The 23253-nt window shown below is 45.6% G+C and overlaps 1 protein-coding gene across 1 annotated transcript in view; it reads right to left on the minus strand.

The window, feature by feature from the left end:
• Positions 1 to 23253, minus strand: part of IL23R (interleukin 23 receptor) — a 777663-nt gene that overhangs the window by 545790 nt on the left and 208620 nt on the right. The window contains exon 7 of the mRNA XM_069641944.1: positions 7757 to 7922. Coding sequence (XP_069498045.1) covers positions 7757 to 7922 — 166 coding nt within the window. The remainder of the gene's footprint in view (positions 1 to 7756; positions 7923 to 23253) is intronic.

Consider the following 23253-nt stretch of genomic DNA (forward strand, 5'->3'; position numbering starts at 1 on the left):
TTGTGTTTAAAGAGGGACGGGTGTCACCAGACCCCAAGAAGGTCCAGGACATTAAAAAGGCGCAGCCACCTGAGTCGGTGTCTGATGTGAGGAGTTTCCTCGGCATGGTCACGTACTGTGGACGGTTTATTCAAAATCTTGCCTCAAGATCGGAACCCCTCAGGGCCCTGACGAAGAAAGACTCTACCTGGCACTGGGGCCCACTTGAACAAGCAGCGTTTGAGGACATCAAGGGTGCACTGGCGGCTGAAGACACAATGGCGTTCTTTGACCTTGCCTTACAGTCGGAAGTCATTGTGGACACCAGCCCGTTTGGCCTGGGCGCCGTGCTACCTCAGATTGGTCGTGAATGGGGTGTCTGCCCAGTGGCCTACGCCAGCAAGGCACTGTCGGAGACGGAGCAGAGGTATTCGCAAATTGAGCGTGAGGCGCTGGCAGTGCTCTGGGGCTGTAGACATTTCAGGTTATATGTCCTGGGGTGCCCGGTGACGGTTGTGACGGACCACAAGCCTCTGCTTCCCATCCTAGCTGGGTCGTCGTCCAAGCTGCCGGCAAGGATCGAGCGGTGGTTGCTCGCTCCTCTGAAGTACGGGGTCACCTTGGTGTATCGGCCAGGGGCAAACAACGCGGCCAACTATCTATCTCCACACCCGGGTGCACATGGGGGAGAAGAGCAGGACACATGTGCTGAAGAGGCTGATGACCATGTCCGCATGGTAGTGGAGGCGGCCTCGTCGAATGTGATGCCCCTGGGGGAGCTCGAGGCAGCAGCAGCGGGAGATGAGTGCTTCCGAATCCTGAGACAGTCTATGCAGCGGGGCTCCTGGAAGTCGGTGCTGGAGTGCCTGGCGGGGTGCACTCAGGAGGCCAAGATGGGACTAGAGCAGCTGTGGAAGGTCAGGGAGGAACTATCATTCACAGCGTCCGGCCTGCTGCTCAGAGGTGATCGCATTGTCGCACCTCAGTCCAAGGTGAAGGACGTGATCACTCTTGCTCACCATGGACCCCAGGGTGCCGCAAAGACCAAGGCCAGGCTACGACTAAAAGTATGGTTCCCGGAACTTGAGCGGAAGGTGGATGACTTTGTGGCGGCCTGTGTCTTTTGTCAGGTGGCGTCTCCTCTGCAGTGAGAGCCTGTCATAGAGGCGATGTCTCGAGGGACGCAACCCTGGGAGGTGGTCCATGCGGACTTCGGGTCTACAACGATGGGCACCCACTTCTTGGTGATCATCGACGAATACTCCAGGTACCCGGAAATGGAATATGTGGAGTCGAGCATGTGGTGGTGGCCGTGGAGAAGGTGTTTGTGGCCCATGGTTTCCCCCACACCTTGTGCTCTTACAGCGGGGCGCCGTTCCAGAGCGAGCGGTTCTCGGAACTGATGCAGAGCTGCGGGGTACAGCATAGGAAGATCACCCCCTATGGCCAAGGGCAAATGGCAAAGCCGAACGGCTGATGAGGACACTGAACAAGACCTTCAGGATTGCCCAAGGCCAGGGTCAGTCCCTCCAGAGAGCCCTATATCAGTTCCTGCGGGTGTACCGCACCACCCCGCATGCCTCTACAGGAGTGGCTCCGGCGGAGGCTCTCTTCAAGCGGTGCCCTCGGGGTTTGCTGCCTGAGGTGGGGGAGAAGGAGCCGGGGGTGATCGATGACCAACAGGTAGAGGTGGACAGGCGATTGAGGATTGAGCAGGAAAATATACGGCGGGGGCTAGAGCCAGGTGATGAAGTCCTCATCCGAAACAGACCCCCCCATGGAAAGCTCTCCCTTCCTTACGAGCCGGAGCCATTGGATGTCGTGGCAGTCAAGGGGTCCATGGTGACTGCCTCGGATGGAAGATCAGCTGTCACCCGTAACGTGAGCTTCTTTAAGAAGCTAGGAGATCCAAGAACTGACCCTCCCCTTGATCCGGACCTGATGGAGACCCCTGAGGACAGAGGAGAGACCCCGCGCCCACCTGAGTCCCCTGCCCGGGGAATGCCTGTGGACAGACTACCTGTGCCGGAGGTGAGCAGGAGGTACCCCCAGAGGGCTGGGCGAGGGAAACCCGCCCACCTCAGCGATTACGTGCTGGGACACTTATCTGAGGCCGTGGACTGTTAAGTAAGGGGACCCGGGTGGATGCGAATAAAGGGGCATGTGGGGAAGCTGTTATTAAGTGTTTGCATCAGTAGTGTTATTTGGTTTGCAGTGTGTATCATTAAAGTATTTGTTGTTGTCCTCCCGAAAAAGGAGGAGTGTGGCGCTGCACCGTGAAGGGACGCGCAGGCGGCGGCGTGATGTCGCACGCCGCTGCGTGCAGTATAAATAAACGGGGTGTTCCCGGCCGCGTCAGTGCGACCGGGAAGCCCGAGCAGTCCAGACGTGTTTGGTGTGAGTCTGTTCTCGCCGGGGGCTCACGGCCATCACAAGGGGGTTTAGGACCATCCCCCAACAGAGGAGTGTTCTCAAACAGGTAGCCTGGTAGGTGTCGGTAACTTGCACACTGTCAGTGAGTAGCTCACCAGCTGCCTTAAGCAGTTCCATCCTCCCCAAAGTGCCAGAGCAAACTAAAAGCTTAGCATTTCCAAAAAACAAAAAGATAACAAGATTTAGGCACTGGCACACGTGCTCCTTTTTCTTTTTATGCTATCCATAATGAAATACATGGCATACTCAATAGCTCAAGAGTCCTCTCTCTGTGTTCACAATGGGCAGTCTCTGCTCGTGGAGGAAAAGGAGTGCTAAGGCAGTGCAGGGATCACATGCCGGTAAGAAAAATCTCAATTTTGAAGAAGAGAAAAATGGGACGGGGGCAGGGGTGAAGGTGAGAACCTTTTTAAATGGCAAAGCAGAAACACACAAGCAGCCGTGATGTGACTGCAATCTGCCATCTTCCCACAGTCGAGGCACGCATGCTCTTGAGATTGAAAAAAGGACTCATATCGAGAAAGGTCAAAAAAGCTGTGACTCACAGCATTTTGAAAGTACAAGGCCAGCTAAGAAAACAACTTTTACATTAAATAAATGTATTGTTTGAACGTACATTTTTTAAAGGTTTCAGATATCTGAAAGTCTGCCTGTGGTCAAAGAATATTTTGAAACTCAAGAAGCAGCTTAATTAATATCAATTATGGAATCACTTCAATTTCAATTCATATATTTCTTTAATTTACAGAGCTAAAATCTACTTTTTTGTTATTTATTGGGCAGAGTTCTACCAGAGTTACGGAGGAGAAAGGCTTGCAGAGCTGTGGTATCCTGTGCCTTTAATTATTCAGACCGCCTGCATCATAAAACAGCTGCCGGGCGCATAGTACCGGCGTGTGAGTTGGGTGGAGTTGTACCAGAGTTAGACTGGGGTGAGTGCACCCGGCGAGGGAGAATATCAACACCAATGGAAGTTAAAGGCCCAAGGACGAGACGTCAGACAAAATGATCTGAGGAACAGATGCCAAACGGTCCTTTGCCTATAAATAACTCAGAGGTGAGTGAAAGCTCTAACATTAATCCCTTTGCCCAATTGAATTAATTGATTACAAGGTGGGAGGTGACAGAGGTGCAAAAGACTAGCGTAAAAACACTGTTGCCTTTAAATCCAACAACGAGTACATATGCAATCACTGTAAAATGTGCAGCGAGTGATGGAAATAAATCCCCCGGGCAGGAGAAAGGCTAGGCTAAAAGCAGGGTGCAGGACAACATAGAAAGCTTAACGCAGCCCCTCTGAACTTCCCAGCTCCATAAACAACAAATTTCATACGATTCAATTATTAGAAGCATCCCTGACACATGAGGGGGAGGAGCACCCCCTCATGAAGAGGCATGAGAGGAGGAGCACACCCCCTTATAGGGATGGCAGTGGCATGGAGAATTCAGACGTAGAGGAGCCTGTGCAGAAGCGTCCAGCTGAATTCTATGTGCAATGGTTATAATGTATACTTGAATCCAGTGGCAGGAGGCACGAGTGGGCTTTCCTATTCGGGCCTGTTGACACTGGTCAAGAATGGTTGGGGTCTAACAGTAGTGAGAGTGGAACATCGTAAACTCTACATCCAAGTGCTAACATTCGAAGGGAAGGATTTAAAAGAAGGAAAAGTGAATATATTAAAAATATGAATCTATATTGGAATCCAGCACGAATAAGACATGAGGACTTTATTGATCAGGTTCCATTTCTGATAGATGATACATAACAACAAAGTCCATCACCACAGATAATAACATGTGGTGACCTCATCATCACCTTCTTCAATGCTACAGGGAAATTCCTGGTTTACCATTGTATATCTAAATAAGTGTCGTTATGGCAGAGGGAATTGACTGATAAGGGTATATTTGTGCTTAATGGGAAAAGAAAAGTTGATATCCCGGCAAACCTGACATGGCATGGACTCGAGGGCAACAGAAAGCATGCCCTAGATTATATATTATATATTTGTATTGGCAAACATGATACCAGAAGTGGTAGGTTTGTCAGTAAAGCAGAGTGGAAAAAGTTATCAATCAATTGGTTTCCATCACTCATAAGAGTAATCTATTGACGCCCATTGTGATCTCAGATGAGAAAGTATATATATATATATATATATATATATATATATGTATATATATATATATATATATATCTCAAGGGAGGAATAGGCTGAAAATAGCTCCAAAGAAGGTTTTGGGGCTAACAAAAAGGTTGAATGGTTGGGTTTAGTCCTTACCGTTGTCCCTTGATTACACTTGGGCATTAGTAGATTTTCAGGAGACAAAGCATGGTAGACTGAAAAATAACATGAAGCCGAGACACTCTTATAATCAGGCAGTGGTTACTATGAAAAAATATATAGCACAGATCTGAGGAAATTAGATAGGCTGCCAATAGAGCAGCAGATGAGGTTAAGGAAAAATAGGAAGCAAAGGTATAAAAATGGGCTGGGGCTTGTAGAGCGCAACGCTATCAGGCTGATGCAGAGATTATGTTGGGAGTAGTCAATCAGCAGAACACAGGTAGCTTATGGGCGTTGCTGAACAATCAGTTACTCCAGACAGCTTTACTAACCTCATCAGTGTCGGAGAGTGCATGGTTCACTGCTTTGTTTGCCGAAGAAGGATCTAGACAGATGGAAGTTGCGTATGATTCTGCTAAGGATTGGGCAATAGCTTTTAACCAAGAGGAGGTACTGGAGAAAATTAAAAGGCTTAATATGTCAAGAGCAAAAGGGCTGGATGGGATATCTAATGATATATTAAAAGCAAATCCAGAAGAATGGGCACGCTTTCAAGGGCATATTGCAGATAAAGGCGGTCCCAGCTTTTTGGAAAAGAGCATCAATAATTCAGATTTTTTAAAAAGGGGGACAGAAAGGACCCTTGCAATAATCAGCCAATTGTGCTAATAGATAACATGTGCAAAGTTATTGCATCTATTCTGTTGGGGCATCTTATATCTGGGTCAACCAAGAGCAACAGGTTAGACCCCAGACAGACTTGTTTTGTCCGTGGGGTAGGAACGGGTCATGTTCTTGCTCAATTTATTTAAAATCATGGCTATGGAAACCAAGACAAAACTTTATGTGTCTTTTATTGACCTAAAACAAGCTTTTGATAGTATTGACAGGGAAGGCCTATGGTGGAAATTAACAGCTTGGGATTTCCCCATGGATTTGGTAGATGCAATATGCACCTTATATTCAGCAACCTCAATTCAGGTAAAGTTTTCCCAGCAAGGAGTACTCGCTAGGAGAATTAAGACCTACCGCATTCTAAAGCAGTGCTGTCATATGTCTCTGACATTGTTCAACCTATTTTCATCAGATATGGACAACTCAAAGACATATAAAGGTCTTTCCACCAAAAGTCCACAAGCAATCAGTCACATGGATTATTTATGGAAACAATTTAGTTGTCCTTGATTAAACCCCTATCTGTCTGCAAAGGAGAATTTGAGGTTTATATGAAGGACAACTTTCTCAAGATAAACGTGGGAAAGTGATGTGTTTTGGGTGGACCTTCTGGAAAGCCAAAAAAAACGGTATAAATGGCAGGTGACAAAGCCTACTTTATACCACATATTCCTATTTCAACATCTAGGAGTGTTGGTCAATTGTAGTGTTAGAGAATATGAATGCTAGGATTGAAAGTAAAACGTTTAGCTGCCCAAGCCGCAGGTTAGCATAGAACATTTGAGAAATGTACTATGAGACCTCTGCTAACATTTTACAAGCAAAAAGTAGTTGCCATCTTTACATATGGAGCAGAAAATATTCTAACCTTGGATTGGGAAATTTTGAAGATATTAGAGAACCTCATTTGGCGGCAAGTACTGCATTTACCATCTATCTTCCTGGTCCCATTGATAAGATATGAATTGGCACTTAATTCACTGCAATCAATATTCCCTGAGCCTGTTTTGAAAGTGTGACTGGAAGAAGTATTGTTACCATTCAAGATACTGAAACAGAAAAGCTTTAATAGGGACCCTGGGAAGATGGCATGGCAGGTGTGTAATGTGGCTGAAGGAGCTGGCCATTTCGACTGACATGCTAAAAGGTAATCCTGAAGGGGTAAAGAAGAAACTGCTGCTTCCGGATTAGATTGACACTCAGGAAATAAGAGTGAGATTTAAAATAGCTTTAGATCTTGCCCATACAAGCCGTGCCATTAATCAGCTCCCGCTATACCTAAGAAAGTTCCCATGTCTCAAGCTCCGACTGAATAGCTTACCTACGAGAGAACATTTTCCTATAAGAAGCCAAGTTAGCCAAACAGAAGCATATTGTAGATGCTGTAGGAATGAGGCAGGGATAGAATCATATAGTCACCTGGTACTTGAATGCCCTTTGATGGAGACGATAAGAAGCAAATATTTGGGGGATAAGATCTTTGCTCTATCTTCCCTAACTAAACATGAATGGTGGAATATGTTTCTGGTAGGTGAGCAGTACTCATTGATTTTTGCAGTCATGACATATAGAGAGATATTTTAAAGATGAATTGAACTCGGGGTTGGGGGGAGTGAGAATGAATAATTGGGGGTTGTTTTTGGTCCTCTTTGATTGATGTTTGAATTTGGATCTTGGACGAGCAGGGGTGGTAAAAATGTGGAGGTGGGAGGGAGGGGCTTTTGTTTTTATTGCACGGAAGGGACTTCTTAATGGGAGGATCACGTTGATTAGGTTTTATGGTTTGGCTTGTTAAATATGGATAAGCGATACGTTTATGAAATGTTTGTAATACACTATATCATAATAAAAAAATCAAAATGTAACAATTTATTTTTATAAACTTCAAACGTTATAACAAAATCAAATGACGGCCTTCTTAGCGGCTTGTCAAGTCACTTTTTCTTGTAAATATATAGTATTGATGGGGCACATTTAAAAGATGGAAGATCCAAAAGTAGGTTTTGTCCAAAGGGTAATTTGAAATGTCACCCAGAGTAGGCTAACCCTATCAAAATCAAATATTCCAAAATATCAAAGAGTAGTTGTACCAGTGCATAATAAACAAAAGTTCCTTGATAATCCCTCTACAAAAATACAGGGATCGGTGCAAGTGTTTATGTTTTTGTTAGCAGCTCGGGATCATTTTCATTGGTATAGTTCTCATTACAGCAGAAGAGGCTGTGGACCCCTGCATTTGAGCATGAGGCAGTATTGATGTCCATATTTCCTATTATATTCCTCTCATTGACGCCTTCATCAATACAATGGCACAATTTAAAAAGGAAGGTAACAGCAAGAGAATATGAGATAAAATAGTACCTTCAAACGTTCACTCTCACCTGCTTCGGGTGTCCTTCTATGAAAGGATGCGCTCCATGCACTCCAATATCTAGGGTCAGGAACATATCTGCATCGGACCTGAAATTCATACATACTGTCTGCCTTCAGTGTTTGCTGTACATGCAAACTATTTGTAAAGCCTGTGTCACTGGTAACTCTGCTCACCTGAAATGAAAAGATAACAGAATGTAATATATCATCTCATCACCATCAGGTGCACTATACTAAAGCCATTTACCTTAAAATAACATATTGTGCCAATTTTGCATAACACCAGTTTCCCTGCAAACATTCGCCAGGTAATCTGAGGTATTCCTTTCATCTTTTCCACTCTAAGGGATAAGGATAAACTATGGACTACACAGATTTCCGTACTATGCCAGAAATCCGGTATGTATGTTCGAATGACAATGTACACTGAACAGAAAAAAAGTATGTGAATGGTTTTCTCCCAGAATCAGCAAAGAGGATGACATTATGTATCAGAGATCCAACAACACGTGATTTTCACAGCTTTTCAAATAGTTTGTGGTCCCAGTGCAAATAGAGTTTCTTGCCAGAATAGATGCTGTATATGGGCTGATCTGATTCCCAAAGAAGATAGTTTGAATAGTTTTTATTAACCTTTGGCATACATCATTAGAGGATTATTCAATTCATATGCACAATTCTGAATTCCTCCTAATGTAATACTACTAAGTAAGGAGTAAGTCAGTTACCAAGAGTAACTTATTTGTGAATAGAACAGCCCTCTCCAGGTGTAACTCGGCGTTACTCATAGTCACATATTTGTGAATAGAATAGCCCTCTCCAGGTGTAACTCAGCATTACTCATAGTAACACATTTGAGAATAGGTCACACGTTTCTTCTGGCCTACGGAATCAAAGGGACTGTTTAGAAGAAGGAACTATGGAGTTCAACTGATCAAGAACATTTTCAAATGCATTTGAGTAGGGGGTGTTTTCTGTAGACAAAAACATTTAATCTAACAAAACAATGCTAAATATCTGGACCGAAGTGCTTATGTAGTTCCCTTTGATGACCTTGTTCCAAAATATGTGGTGACGAAACACCATTAAGTCTTTTATTGTCTCAAGTATTCCATCTGTTAGAGGTGTAGCCAAAGGAGGTCTCTCACAAAGGATTTCAACTTCCTTTCAACTGGCAGCCGGCCAGGATCAATAGCCTACAGATAACATCCAAATAATAAGAATTCCATGCAAGGGAAATTGAAAGCAATATTGGTTAAGTTTATTAGCACCCAACCAATCAGGTTGCTCAGAACGCGGGCTGAATCCCACAGTCTCAGTATGCATAACAAGCAGAAATTCATGTACCACACCACAAATCCCGCTGCAATGGGCCAACCCCATTAGCTACATGGAGAGCCTGTTTACGTGCTTAAATATTCCAAAAATATCAGACAGTTGGCTTACTATTCCTTTCCACAGTATGGTACACATAAGGGAAAGCTTGCAGATTGAGTGGTGGATGGGGGAATATCAGCAATGCATCCAAAAGTGAAAGGTTCTGTATCATCTTTACACAGTAGCTGGGCCTGTGAGCACACACAGCAGAGGGTTGTCCAACTCCAGGCCTCGAGGGCCGGATCCATGCTGGATTTTCAGGATACTCCACATTAATATTCATGAGATATATTTGCATACAATGAATCTAAATGTGTGCACATTTTTCCTCATGAATATTAATGAAGGATATCCTGAAAACTTGTCAGGATTACAGCCCTGGAGGCCCAAGATTTAACAGCCTACATGCCCCATGTATAACTTGGGAGTACTTGGGGGCTACATAAGCACTCACTGTTTCTCTGATCACGAGTGTTCATGTAGATTACATTGGCCAATCTCTGATGTGTAAAGCCAGTAGCATGATCTTTTTTGATCGTGTCACATGTCCCTGCCAATCCATTTTGAAAAAGCATAAATGCTCACGAGAGCTCTTCAATATATTGATACATGCATACAAACTATTGGACAATGGTGTCCAGCATGCTCAGCGAGTCTGGCCATTTCTCCACCCATTGCATATGAGTGTGGCCAACTAATCCCACCCATTGCATATGAGTGTGGCACAGTGCTGCCAATTTCGATTGTCTGCAGGAGGTTCACTTTTAGGTCAAGAAGAACAGTTTCTGTACCATGGGCAGTGCGAAAACCAGATTATCGAGGACCTAAGATATTATTTTGGTTTAGAAACTCCTGAATTTGACAATACACAGCCGAATCGAAGATTCTGAGTAGGAACGGCACGTCCGTGATAGGTCTGCAGTTGGTCGATATATATTGGGATCTAAGGTAGACTTCTTTAGGAGCGAGGAAAACCAAGCCTGCTTAATGCAAGATGGCACATAATTCTCCTGAAATTATTTAGAAATAATGGAAGGTAGCAGCGACACACATGTTTTAACCACAGACGCTGGACATACGTCTACTCGGCATAATGTGGGCTTTGGCTGGTTGAAGTTGTTAACTTCCAGCTCGGGTTACCGGCCTGAATTTAAAGAGGATTTTAGGGGTCTTCATTTTAGGGGTGTCTATCTCCTGCAAGATTCCATCGAGAGTAGCCTGTTTGCGTGAGATATTTTCCTGTATAGTCATGATCATATTGTTAAATGTTTCATGGACGTTTGTACACCAGGCCTTAATAACTTTAGATATGTGTGGGCACGGATTTCTGAACTCCTTTGTGTCAAAACTAACTTTCTCAATCCTGACATCATACATAGCTTTTTTGACCTGTACGATGGCAGATTTGTAAGCCTTAGAAAAGCAATTATATATTCCTCTGTTCTCCTCAGAGTAAAATTTCAACCATGCACTGAAGGCTTTGTGATTAGCAGTCTTCTGTTCATGTAGTGCCAGTGAAAACTAGGGCTTGGATTTCTTTTTAAGATGCATCGCATTTTACGAGGTACAACCACCTTTATTGCTCTAGCCAAAGTATCTTGATACGTGTCTGCAATTTCCACACCAGTATTGTACGTGTGCAGATTGTGCAGGAGTACTTCAAGATGGGGAAGCATAGCCTAGGGTGTAAGCTTGTGTACATTCCTGCAGGTAATAGTTCTCTCAAGTTTGGCTTGTGTATGCACCATAACAGAAATAATTTTAAAATCAACAAAGCTGTGGTCAGACCACAGACATTGGACAAGTTCTAAATTTTCAATGTGACTGATAAGCAAATCTGAAGCCTTCCCTTTAATGTATGTTGGGTCAAAGACATGATTGATAAAACCTAGATCGTGCAATGTGGATTCAATAGCAGAAGCAGCAGAAACGAAGCTATCAGATAGCCACAGATTGAAATAGGGTTTGACTCGGCCTTCGGCAGTCTGGTTTCAGGCCTCGTCATGGGACGGAAACAGCCCTACTTGACCTAAAAAATCAAATGGATGACATTTGTGACGCAGGCAAACCAGCGCTCCTGCTCCTCCTCGATCTATCAGCAGCTTTCGATCTCGTTGATCACAACACACTCTGCCACCATCTCTCTATAGCAGCCAACTTCTCCCCAAAAGCATGCGCATGGATCACCTCATTCCTACAGGAAAGGGCCATGAAAGTCTTCTCTGACTCAGCATGCGCATCTCCTAGACACATCAAATGTGGGGTGCCCCAGGGTTCCTGCATAGCACCCACCCTCTATAACCTGTTCACACGTCCTCTCTTCAATCTCCTCGATTCTATGTGCATCTCATACACAAATTATGCGGATGACACCCAAGTACTCATCCCGCTTACAGGTGACTATGAGTTGGACAAGAACACCCTCAACTCCATCTACGCCACCATCCAAGCCTGGATGGCTGACAATTGGCTTTGTCTCAATAGCGAGAAGACCGAGCTTTTACTTATTGGGTCACCAACCATTCTAGGCAACCTTGACAAACAATACACCTCCTTTACCATCGACAACATACCGATTGCGGTATCCCATTCAGTCAAGACTCTAGGAGTCTACCTCGACTCTAATCTCACCATGGACAAGCATGTTAATGCCATAGCCTCCTCAGCAGCATACTACTCCAAACTCATCTACGCAGCAAGGCCCTTCCTATCCTCACAAAATGGTCTCACTATTGCTAGGGCCATCATAGGATCTAGGTTGGACTACTGCAACGCTCTCCTTGGTGGGACCTCCGGAAAAAACATCGCTAAACTCCAGCTTGCCCAGAACAACGCCCTCAGGGCCGCTACAGGTTTTTCCAGGAAAGACCACATTTCTGACCTTAGGAGGCAGGTCCACTGGCTGCCCATTAGGCAGAGGATCATCTTTAAAATCCTCTCCCTCACCCATAAATGCCTCCATGACCTTGCTCCCCCCTACCTTGCCCAGAGAATTTCACGACCCACCTCGGCCAGACCCACCAGATCTGCCTACACCAACCTGATTTCTTCCCCCAAGACTTGTAGAGTATGTGCGGGCGGTTCGAGCTTCTCAGCCCTAGCAGCCTCACATTGGAACGCCCTACCTCCGCTCCTCAGGGGGATTGACTCTCACCTAGCCTTCCGCAAAGCCTTAAAAACCAGGCTGTTTGTCTAAACCTTCCTGCCTTTATATCTACAGGCATACGAACGTCATTTGTAACTATGCTCCGCTCCTCTCTTTGTAACTAAGTACCTTTATGTTTCCTATGTTTACATAATCTTGCTGCTTACGCCTTCATGTAATAGCGCCTCGATGTCTATGGGCTGCAGTGCGCTCTACAAATGTAAAAAAAAAAAAAAACATTTGCAATATCATATTACTGAATAGCGCATGAAATTCAGAGATAGTAGACGGTGGTTGATACAGGAGTAAATTGCTTAATCGTTCAAAAATCTGTTTTTATAAGTAAAACATCACAGGATCTTGGACCTCAACTTGGCGTACCATTAGGGAGGATTTACAAATGAAAGCAACCACACCACCTCTTCCTACCTTCCTATCCATTCATAAAATGTTATATCCAGCTGGAATGAACAGTGAGAGAGTAGGACCTGATGCTTCATGAAAAAATGGCTCTGTAATCGCACAAATATCAAATGAGTTGTAATGTTGTTTGCCACATCCACAACGTGTTTGACAAGAGATTGAGTATTCAGCATTCCACATTTCAATCTAATGGCTGTACTTTAATTGGGCAGGTTCGTCAATGGTGTAGTAGGTGTATTAGTTTTAGGCACCCCTTTTTTATGAGGTAGGCAGATGTCAGCCTGTGAAGGAGTAACTCAGAGTACCAGTATGGTCTGCATGCTGCACTAGACTGCTACAATCTTCATGTAATCTGCTGTATGATTGTTCGCCTGATTGGTCGATCCAGCAAGGGACGACAAAGATGGAAATGTAGCTTCTCATTGTCAAGTCCAGAAGTATCAGATGGAAAATTCACACCACTGGCAAAGGCATGGATGGAGAAGTTAATGTATGTCCATGAGTAAAGCATGTCACGTGTGGCAATCCGTTCCAGTGCTTGATGGACTAACTGCCTCTCGAGCAAAAACAGGATTGTGAGTCACTGTTGCATGCTGAGGTAGAGTAGCTGTATAAGCAGACCTATTCCATATATTGCCATCTGCCACTGATTCAAAAGGCATCGACAGATACTGCTGTAGAATATTCAAAGCACGTTGAGATTTTGGACTGCCCAGTGCATCAAGCTTGGGTGTCATATTGCAGTAAAGAGAGGGCACAGAGCCTTGGACTATGAAGCAGCACTCAAAGAACCACTAAATGAAGTCAGAAGCTCTTACCAAATATAAACGACTAACGACTGATCCCACAGACAATCACGGGCCAGACACGGCTTTACGAAAAAGTGGGAGAGAAACCAGTCTGAGAAATTCCACTATCGCACAATATATGATGAACGGTAGCACGCTTTCTATCGTTGTGCCCCCTCTATAGACATTTGAGGGAAAGTTGGCTTAAACTGCTGCTTATGGCTAGAGGGGTCAGGAATACTGGGGATGCAGTACGCTTATGCGAGGTCACACAAGATTGGAATCAGTTCAATAATATAGCTTCTTACCTGGAAGCCTCATGGGAAAAACGAGCAAAATGGATATTAGCAATTATGCAGTATCTGGCAAAGTATATAATGAACAGTCTAGTGTAGCCAAGAACTCCTCGGACAAGGGAGGACCAAGTGTAAACAGGGAATTCACAGAGAAACCAGGGGGCAGTTCTCAATCACACTATATGTAGTGGCACTGACATATTTTGTATCCCTCCATGGTACTGATATTTATGTTGACTTATTAGAATGCATCAGATAAATGTGAATGGACCTTTGTTATAGTAGACTCGACAGCTATAATATTACTAATAGGTGCTTTATTTTGTTAGATCTCTCTGAGATGCAGAACTGGCCAGGAATGTAATGCTGGGAGCTGTCATAACGTGTAACAGTCACAGTTTAATCTCCGAGAGGATAGCATACCACTTTATCACATTCGCATTTGCACCAGGTGCTTTATAATATCAATATATGGACTTATATAACAGCAAGTTTATTTTTTATGCAATTTGTTACAAGGTGATAATTGTCAAGTGTGGTTTCATACATTTTAATGTATATGTTTTATAGCACTGCTGAAATAAACGTATTATTTATATTAAGTTAATAATGTAATGTTGCAAAAAGTATGTAAACTGATCCTTCGTATCTTTCATAAAATGTATTCATGTTTTAAAGCGAACTTGTTCATATATATACTTGGCTTTAAAATATCAAGGGATCCAAACAATGAGGACCTAAGCAGTGATAATTAATCTTCCCATTAGAGCAATAGTTTGAGAAATTAGTCAAAAGGAGCTGTCTTTCAATGCACGCACACCATAGGTTAACTAGTAGGACGCTGTCATCATAATGCAAGTCTTATGGAGTACGTGAACGTATCAAGATTCTTATCCTGCTGTAACACTTAGTTGCTTGAAGATCTGATCACAGAAAAAAAGCAACAGCAGAAACAAAACCACAACGTGAAACAAAAATACAGTAAATAACAAGAATTGTGGGGTAGGAAATTCAGTAAATGATAAACTTAAAATGGATGAGGACATAAGAATGTGAATTCACAGAAGGCAGGCAAGACAGTCAGGCATAGTAGGAAGCTCAACCCGCCAACCGCAAGTGACGGAAACATGATCAATCGGGACTAAAACCAAAAGTGAGAAACCACAGTGGGAAACCAAAGACAAACATGTCACATAGGTTGCGAAGTTAAACTACAAAGTAAAGTAGTAAGGAATGTATAGTAGAACGTTGAAAATGTGTGAAAATAAAAAGTATAAGTGAAACTAAACAGAAAAAAGAGGATCTGAGCTCTAGCAACATCCATAGTTCATAAGACGAGTAGCAGGGTAATTTGCGGGTTTGTTAGGTGGGCCCTCACTGGGGGGCGGGAGATGGGATTGCTTTGAGGGTCTGTTTAGAATGCAGCAGTGGAAAGATTAAGGCCAGACAAAAGATCAAGTTAAATTACACTGAGAGGAACAACATTAAAACTGCAAAAAGATAACCGCTGTGTGCTTTCAAGCAAAGATCTTTAAAGTTTTCTCAGAAACAATTGGAGAAAAAAAATACAAAAATGTGAGGGAAGTAATAATACCAAAATGTCTATTGCTGTTGAAAAATGTAGTGAGCAGTTAACTTGTGCTGAGAGAGGAACGCTCTAGACGTTTTCATGGTCAAAGATCCTGGCTGCATTCCACGGAGTGATTAAGAAATTGGAGCGAGCACATGATCAGCATGAAGTGACCAAGTAAATAGGGTAGCCCTTACCATGAGTAGAGAGAGTGAGAGGGACCAAGAGGACATGTTAAATGACCTCAGCTTGCCAAGGTTCCTGGCACTGGCCCGTGGGCAGCCACTTCTTTTGCCCTCATCTCCTACTGCACTGGACCCTCTGACCAGTAATACGGAGCAGATTAACTATTGTATAAAGCCCCAGAAAGATCAGGATCAGAGTAAATTGGCTCCTGAAGACATGGAATGTGAGCTGCATCACCATAGTGTGGCAGAATGCTGCAGAGCCCAGTTGCACCTATCATTGACTGGATGAGCCCCAAACCCCAGGATGTGAGACATCCTGTATGCTACTAGAATATTTTGAACATCCCATGCGGAGAAGCGAGCTGAGCATAGTAAAGCCCCCACAAGTAGGTATAATCATCACCTGTGTTGTTTACCAAGGAAGTAAATACTGGGACAGGAATGCCTGGTGGGCCCGGAGGCAAGGGCAATGAGGATGTTACAGGTGCAATAGATGGGTGCAGGAAGCTGAGAATCAGTAGGGATGAAGAGACTTGAGTAATTGCGGGAGACCTGCACTGTTCTGGCATGTAAGTAGCTGACTCTCATCACGAGAGTGTAGACTGCTGTCAACGTGCCTATCTTCAGCGCTCACCCCTATTTAACATGACATTGGAGAACTTGGAATGCCTGATGGAAGTGTACAGATCTACCAAAGTGAGCACGCTCTGGACGTTAACAGGTGACCAGCACACACAGGAAATTGAAAGGAGTCTGGCTCTCTGTTGAAGGTGTCTCTTGCACTTAGAACAGGCCGTTAATGCTCAGGAAAAAGGGTTAGGCAGCAGGATGAAGGTTTGTGACTTTGAGTGGTGAATGGGAAACCCATACTTTGGTCCACCAGTAAATAACCCTGACACTAACAAAAATGTCACCTTCAGAAATACCTGCAAACATCTCGAAACTACATGCATCTATTTCTCCCTCTATCGCTTCCCCCATCTCTCTCTCTCGCTCACTCTCTCTCTCTCTCGCTCTATCCCTCTCTATCTCTTGGTTCTATGTCATTTTATCAATTGTTTTTGGCCGAAGTCTTTTTTGCTCTCTTTCCTCTGTGGGCTCCCTCCTTTGGAATAGCCTCCCCCTCTCCCTGCGCCTTCAGCAGGATCTTCTCAAATTCCGGAAGCTCCTTAAGATTTTCCTCCTTTCCTCCTCCTTCCCTCCTTCTCTCCTCTGCTAATCCCACGGGTGCTGTATTGGTGTCCTTGGCCCTCATGCATCTTCAGAGCCTTGACCACCCGCACCATTTCTCCCCAGCACCTGTCTGTCCACAGCACTTTGCATCTGAACACCCTCCACCCTGGAGACTTGCACTTACACCTCCATCGGCCCAGGCCGTGTACCACTAAACATTCCTAGCACTTCATCCATGTCTTACCCTCGTGCTTGGATGCCCCAGCACTTACCCCCTCTTCCTTCTTCCTTTTTGCACTTGCACGTTCTGAATACTCACAAGGCACAGTAGGTAGTGTCCCTCACCCTCTTCCCCCTCTGCTCTTAATATTGTGTTATAATTGTATATACCTGGAGAAAGCATCAGTGAATGTGGGTGTTTGGAGCAGCAGAGCGAGCAGGTGTGGAGATGTACGAGTTGCAAAGAGAGCAGAAGCTGCAAGGAGAAGAGAAGGTGGAAAAACATTTGAAGGTGCAGAGAGAGAAGCAGGTGCTGAAGAGGAGGAAGGAAGAGAACATTGAAGGCATGGGAGGTTGAAAATGGGGGGACATACAGTGGTAAGAGAAATAATGGGAGGAGAACATCAAGCATGAGAAGAGAGAACAGATTTTGGAGGAGGACATCAAGGAGAAAAGGATGTAATAGAGGTGTGAGCAGAAGATTATTAAAGAGAACAGAAAAATAGAGAGCAGGCTGGATGTGGTCACCGCCCTAGGTAAACAAAATAGCAGGAGGCGGAGATTGGGAAGTTGAAAGGAGCAGAAGTAGAGTGTGGGGAGATCCCCGGAGGCATAGAGCCCCAAAATCACAGAAGCAACCACCACCAAGCCATTGTCTGAAAGGAGTAAGAAGAGGAACAAACCTATGGTGTACTGACAAGAGGCTATACTGCCAGATAGTTTAGGGGTCAGTGTCAAGGCTTAGCGATAGATCACCACTGAAGCATTGGTTTGGTGAAGAGAGTAAGCTGGAAGTGGGTGATCGGGCCAGGTCCAGGCCAGATTACTACTGTGGCACCTCCCCTGGCACCTAGACAATCTTCTGGCTTACCTAAACTCTATAAAATACTGGGAATGCTATGGCAATACAGCAGTGGTCTTCAAACTTTTTTGGCCTGGGCCACCCCTGAGCACAATGTGAGCAGGGCGCCGTCACTGCACCCTACTCCCAGTATAGTGCCTGGGCTCCCATCACAGTCTCTGGGCTCCCTCATCCCACTCCTAACCCAGTGCCTGAACTCTCCCCACCCCACCACAGACCTTATGCTCTCCTCACCCTGCTCCCACCAATGTCCCTGGGCTCTCCCCACCCTGCTCCCACCACTATGCCATGGCTCCCCCATACTGCTCCCAACACAGTCTCTGGGCTCGCCCCACCCCGCTCCCAGCACAGTCCCAGGGCCAGTGGTGGCTGGGGAATTTTCTAAGTGGAGGGGCATAATTATTTCTCCCAGATATGCCAGATATGCCACAGCAACCGAGCATAGCGAGGGAGCCTGAGCTAATCAAGGAGGGTGCGTTTTAGAGCATACTTTTAAAAAACATTGGGTGAAAAGCCAAACTGATATTTTTTACTGGACATCTATGATATCTGTCCAGTAAAAAAATATCATCCCTGACCCCTGGACCTCACAATGCCTCAAACAAACACACACACACACAGACACACAATCAAAGTGATTATGTGTGTCTGCAAGGCACTCACTCATAACACAATCATATATGCATCCATACCCATAAATACATTAACATAAACTTACCGTCTGCTCCAGTGCCAAAGTTTCCTCTGCAGTTCACCAGCTCCTGCATCATGAACAGGAATCGGTTAGCAAAAGCTTCCTGGCTCCTACACATGCATGCAGGTGACAGAGCGTTGGTGCTGAAATACCCTGCCCCAACCTGCTCTGTCTGTATGTGCGAGGAGGCACAGGAGCTCCCACTCAGACATACAGACATGCAGATTCCCAGCCAGCATTTCCAATAATCTATGCAAGGCTTGCGAAGCAAAGCGCCCCCAGCCTTGCATGGCTCATTGAGCATGTGCGGCTGGGGAACTGAACTGTCTAAAGAAAACAGTGTTTCCCTTTGACCGTTCATCCAGACCAGGAGCTCTCCCTCAGCTGGAGGAAGCAGCTAAGGGAGCGCTCAATGTTTCACTGGGCTGGCAACTCAGCTCCTCCATAATGTTTGATGCCCCGCTCACCCATCATGGACGAGCTGCACCTGCCCAGTGCTCCCCAGCCCGCTATGTCTTTCTTCCCTAAAAAAAATAAAAAGAATACAATTTTTTTTTTAATACTTTTCAGGCTGGGATCTCAAGTCCCCCCAGGAATGTGGCCATGCTCCCTCCCCAAGGGGCGCACCTCACAGTTTGAATACCTCTGCACTACAGCATGGTGCTGCAACTGAAGTGCCCTTTTGACTTCAATGAGGCAACACATCCTGTGGCCACAAGGGGAACCCCGCCGGAATCCAGGGTGCCATTCATATAATCCAAGGTGTGGCCAGGGACTGGGAATGTCACAGAGGAATTACCTAGCAGGACTATTTGTGAGGAAAAACGTTTGCTGTTTTTGAGACTGTAGGGGTGATGCAGAACCAACTTGACCTAGAGGTTTTGTGAAGAAAGAACTTGTTTTGTTATTGACGTTTTCTGGGACCAAGGGGAAGAGACAAACCAAACCATTGAGACTTTCTTGACCAGGTCACTCCAGGCAAATGAGAAATGTAACCCACAAGACTTATTATCAAAGGAGAGGCTCCTTGAGGGTCCTGGGAAACTCAGAAGGCCATAGCACCACAACATATATTTGCTAGGGTGGGTGGAGGCTTCAGAGGAAAGATTTCTAAATGACCTGCTTGTTAACATTCGGCCAAAAGAGAGGCTACTCAGTAGCCGAGGTGACATATCCCTTAATATATTATTTGTCCATCTCTCTTACTACCCCCTTAACAGAAATACTCTACCCAGTAGAACTGTGCATCGTAAAACCCTGAATAAAGACTTGAGTCATCAAAACCTAGCTCTTGCTTGCCCGGTAGTGTTTTTCCTACATGGCAAATAAACTATATTTTTCTAACTGGTGGACAAAACAATTATATAGTTGAAGGTGAGGTTTAGAAACAAGGGATGGGGAGTTACGACTGAAGCAGGCGGTAACCTAGAAGAGGATCAACTTCCAAGAAGCAGCTCTGCAGATAGCAACATGGAGCATGCAGGAGTTCAAAACTATTTTGCAGATGATTAAACAGACCACATCAAAGGTAAATGAATGACTAGGGCTGTTCACTTCAGGAAAGCTATGACTTATCCTCTTAGGTATATCTTCATGAGGGTAGATGATTATCAGTGCAAAAGAGAACATTGCCATGGCTGCAACAAAATAAAGACCATCAATACCATTGATAATGAATTACAAGTATTCCAGTACCTCTTGAAGGTAACATTATTAATATTATAAAAATTATTTGATATTTATTGAGCGCTGACCTAGATTCGGGATGCAGCCTAGTGCTTTACAACCATAGGGGGAAGAACCTAGTGAGTGAAGCAAAGAAAAAACAAGCAGGGAGCTAACAGCGGAGGGTGATGGTGGGCAATGGCAGCAAGAGATCGACAAGCCACCAGGGAAGGAAACTGTGTGGAGCAGATCACAGAGTCTCCAATAGTGTGGGGAGTGCAGAGTGTTTGGACCTTTGTGTTCGAGAGGAGCCATTCCTTGAAGGTCTTGAGTTCTTTCCTGAGCTGTAAAAAGTGAAGGGGCAAGTCTGATGTTGACAGGGAGGAGGATTCAGAGTCTTGGAGCGTAGACAGAGAAGGACTGTCTTCCTTGTTTTTCTCCTTCCAGCACCATCAGAGTTAAGGTTTGCACATTTCCTTACTTCTGGTGGATCACAGTCCTCTAGAGATGCTAAGTTTCTCTGTGAGGAAGCTTGGGGAATTCGGAGTGACAGCCTTGTAGATGATGCAACAGGATTTGAAGATGATACAGCTTGCAGTCAGAGCTAGTGCAGTTCAATTAAGGTCAAGGTGATGTCAGTCCTTGAATGAATCTTTCTGCAGCATACTGGACACAACTCAAGAGTGTCAGGGTAGTTGCAGGAATGCCTTCCAAAAGCGTATTACCACTGTGCAGGTGGCAGAGGACCAAGATTTGGAAAGTGGAATTTCTGGGATGAAGGGTTTCATTTGTCGCAGGAGAGAAAGTTTTTCACCAAGCCATTTAAGTCTTCCTTGCTGTGGGCTTTTTGAACATGAGGTTTCTGTCGCTGTTGAACCCCGGAGACTTGGTACAGTTGACCAGCTGGGATGTGAAGCCCTCAAGGGTCATAGGATAGAGCGAGTTCTGGATGTTAGGGTGTTTGGTGTTGGTGGTCAGCAGTAAGACTTTGATCTTGAAGGTTGACCTTCACGTAAGCATTGGACATCCAGCATATGGTTGTCTTTGATAGATGATATCTTTAGGTAGATCTGCCTGTCATCTGCGAATTGGTGGATGTGATGTTGTGTGAAGTGAGGAGGGTTCTGAGTGGTTCTATGCAAAGATTGAGGAGTATGGATCACAGGACAGATCCTTGCTGGGCTCCACAGGTGATGGGTAGAGTTGGTGATTTGGAAGAATACATTTATACGAACTGTTGGCGATTAGCAAGGTAGGATTTGAACCAGCTGAGGAGGATCTTGCTGATCCCCATGCAGCAATGTAGATGGTCAGTGAGTGCCTGGTGGCCTACTGTGTCAAATACTGCTGCGAGGTCAAGGAGAACTTGGAGGCAAGGATGGCCATGATCAAAGATTTTAAGGGCATTGTCAATCACCTTGATGGTAGACATGTCTGTGCTGCATCTGGGTGTCACGGATGGCACTCTATAAAGAGTGGCACAGGACACCCAGAAGAGTTTGGGTGCTGAAAATAAGTGGACAGACAAGTACACACACAGCAGAACGGAAATAGAACGAAGAGTAGGAAAGAGTAGCAAGGGAAAAGGTACAGAATGGATACCCTCTTGGGGTGTATGCAGAATAGAAAAAGAGTATTCCACGAACCTTGGAAATACTCTAGCCTTCTGCACAGTTTGCTATAACAGAGGCCCACGCTGTTTGCTCATGACTTAGAACAGCAGCTATGGGTGTCTGTAATGTAGAAACAAGACAAAGGAAGGGGCAGAGGTTGACTGATGGGGAACCAACAGACAAGCTCTGGAACAAAGGGTCGACAAACGGTACAAGAGATGTTACAACAGACAAATCCAGGAAAGGAGGTGATAGCAAACTAGCAGAAGGAATAGAAGGGAAAGTCGAGTAACAGGATAGGATAGCAGAGGACAGTAAGGTACAAGGTAGAGAGCTCAGAGGAGCAGGAAAGCAGTTAGTAAACCTACAGGAGTAGGATGGTAGGGTAGAAAGCCAGAGGAAAAAGGTTTAGGGCAGCCGGAAAGAGGTAGGCTGTAGAGCAGGGAGCCCAGAGGACAAGGGCTAAGGCAGCCGGAGTGAGGCAGGCTGTAGAGCAGGGAGCCCAGAGGACAAGGGCTAAGGCAGCCGGAGTGAGGCAGGCTGTAGAGCAGGGAGCCCAGAGGACAAGGGCTAAGGCAGCCGGAGTGAGGCAGGCTGTAGAGTAGGAAGCCCAGAGGATAAGGGCTAAGGCAGCCGGAGTGTGGCAGGCTGCAGAGCAGGGAGCCCAGAGGACAAGGGCTAAGGCTGGAAAGCAGCAGAGCTAGATCAGCTGCAATGTGGAGGGCCCGCAGGTCAAGGGCGGAGGCTGGAAGGCAGCAGAGCGAGATCCGCTACAATGTGGAGAGCCCGCAGGGCAAGGGCGGAGGCTGGAAGGCAGCAGAGCGTGATCCGCTGTAATGTGGAGAGCCCGCAGGGCAAGGGCGGAGGCTGGAAGGCAGCAGAGCGTGATCCGCTGTAATGTGGAGAGCCCGCAGGGCAAGGGCGGAGGCTGGAAGACAGCAGAGCGAGATCCGCTGTAATGTGGAGAGCCCGGCAGGGCAAGACTGTGAAGAAGGGAGCCTGAAAGGCTATGGCTGGAGGCAGCAGGGTGAAGCAAGCAACAAGGCAGGGAGCCCAAAAGGCTAGGGCTGTAGGCAGCAGGGTGTAGCAAGCAACAAGGCAGGGAGCCCAAAAGGCTAGGGCTGTAGGCAGCAGGGTGTAGCAAGCAACAAGGCAGGGAGCCCAAAAGGCTAGGGCTGTAGGCAGCAGGGTGTAGCAAGCTGCAAGGCAGGGTCCAAGCAGGAGTGCAGGAGTGATGATTAACAGCATACAAGGAACCGAAGTCAGGAGCGAAAGGAGGAGGGAGGACTCTCGGATGCAAGAGGCTGAGCCACTGCAGGCAGCAGCCTTTATACTGCCTAGCCCTGCACAGAGGCAGGCTAATTGGTTTCACCTGGCGAATCACACCTGCAGGCAATCGGCCACCTCCCTTTCTGTTCCTGGGCTGGTGGAAGCAGGAACAGACTCTAAGGCTTCTGGGGGGTGTAGTTCCATAGAAAACCAATAGGAACGG

The sequence above is a fragment of the Ambystoma mexicanum genome, chromosome 1q (assembly GCF_040938575.1).
Source record: "Ambystoma mexicanum isolate Mex_15411 chromosome 1q, UKY_AmexF1_1, whole genome shotgun sequence".
In the NCBI taxonomy this organism is placed as follows: Eukaryota; Metazoa; Chordata; class Amphibia; order Caudata; family Ambystomatidae; genus Ambystoma; species Ambystoma mexicanum.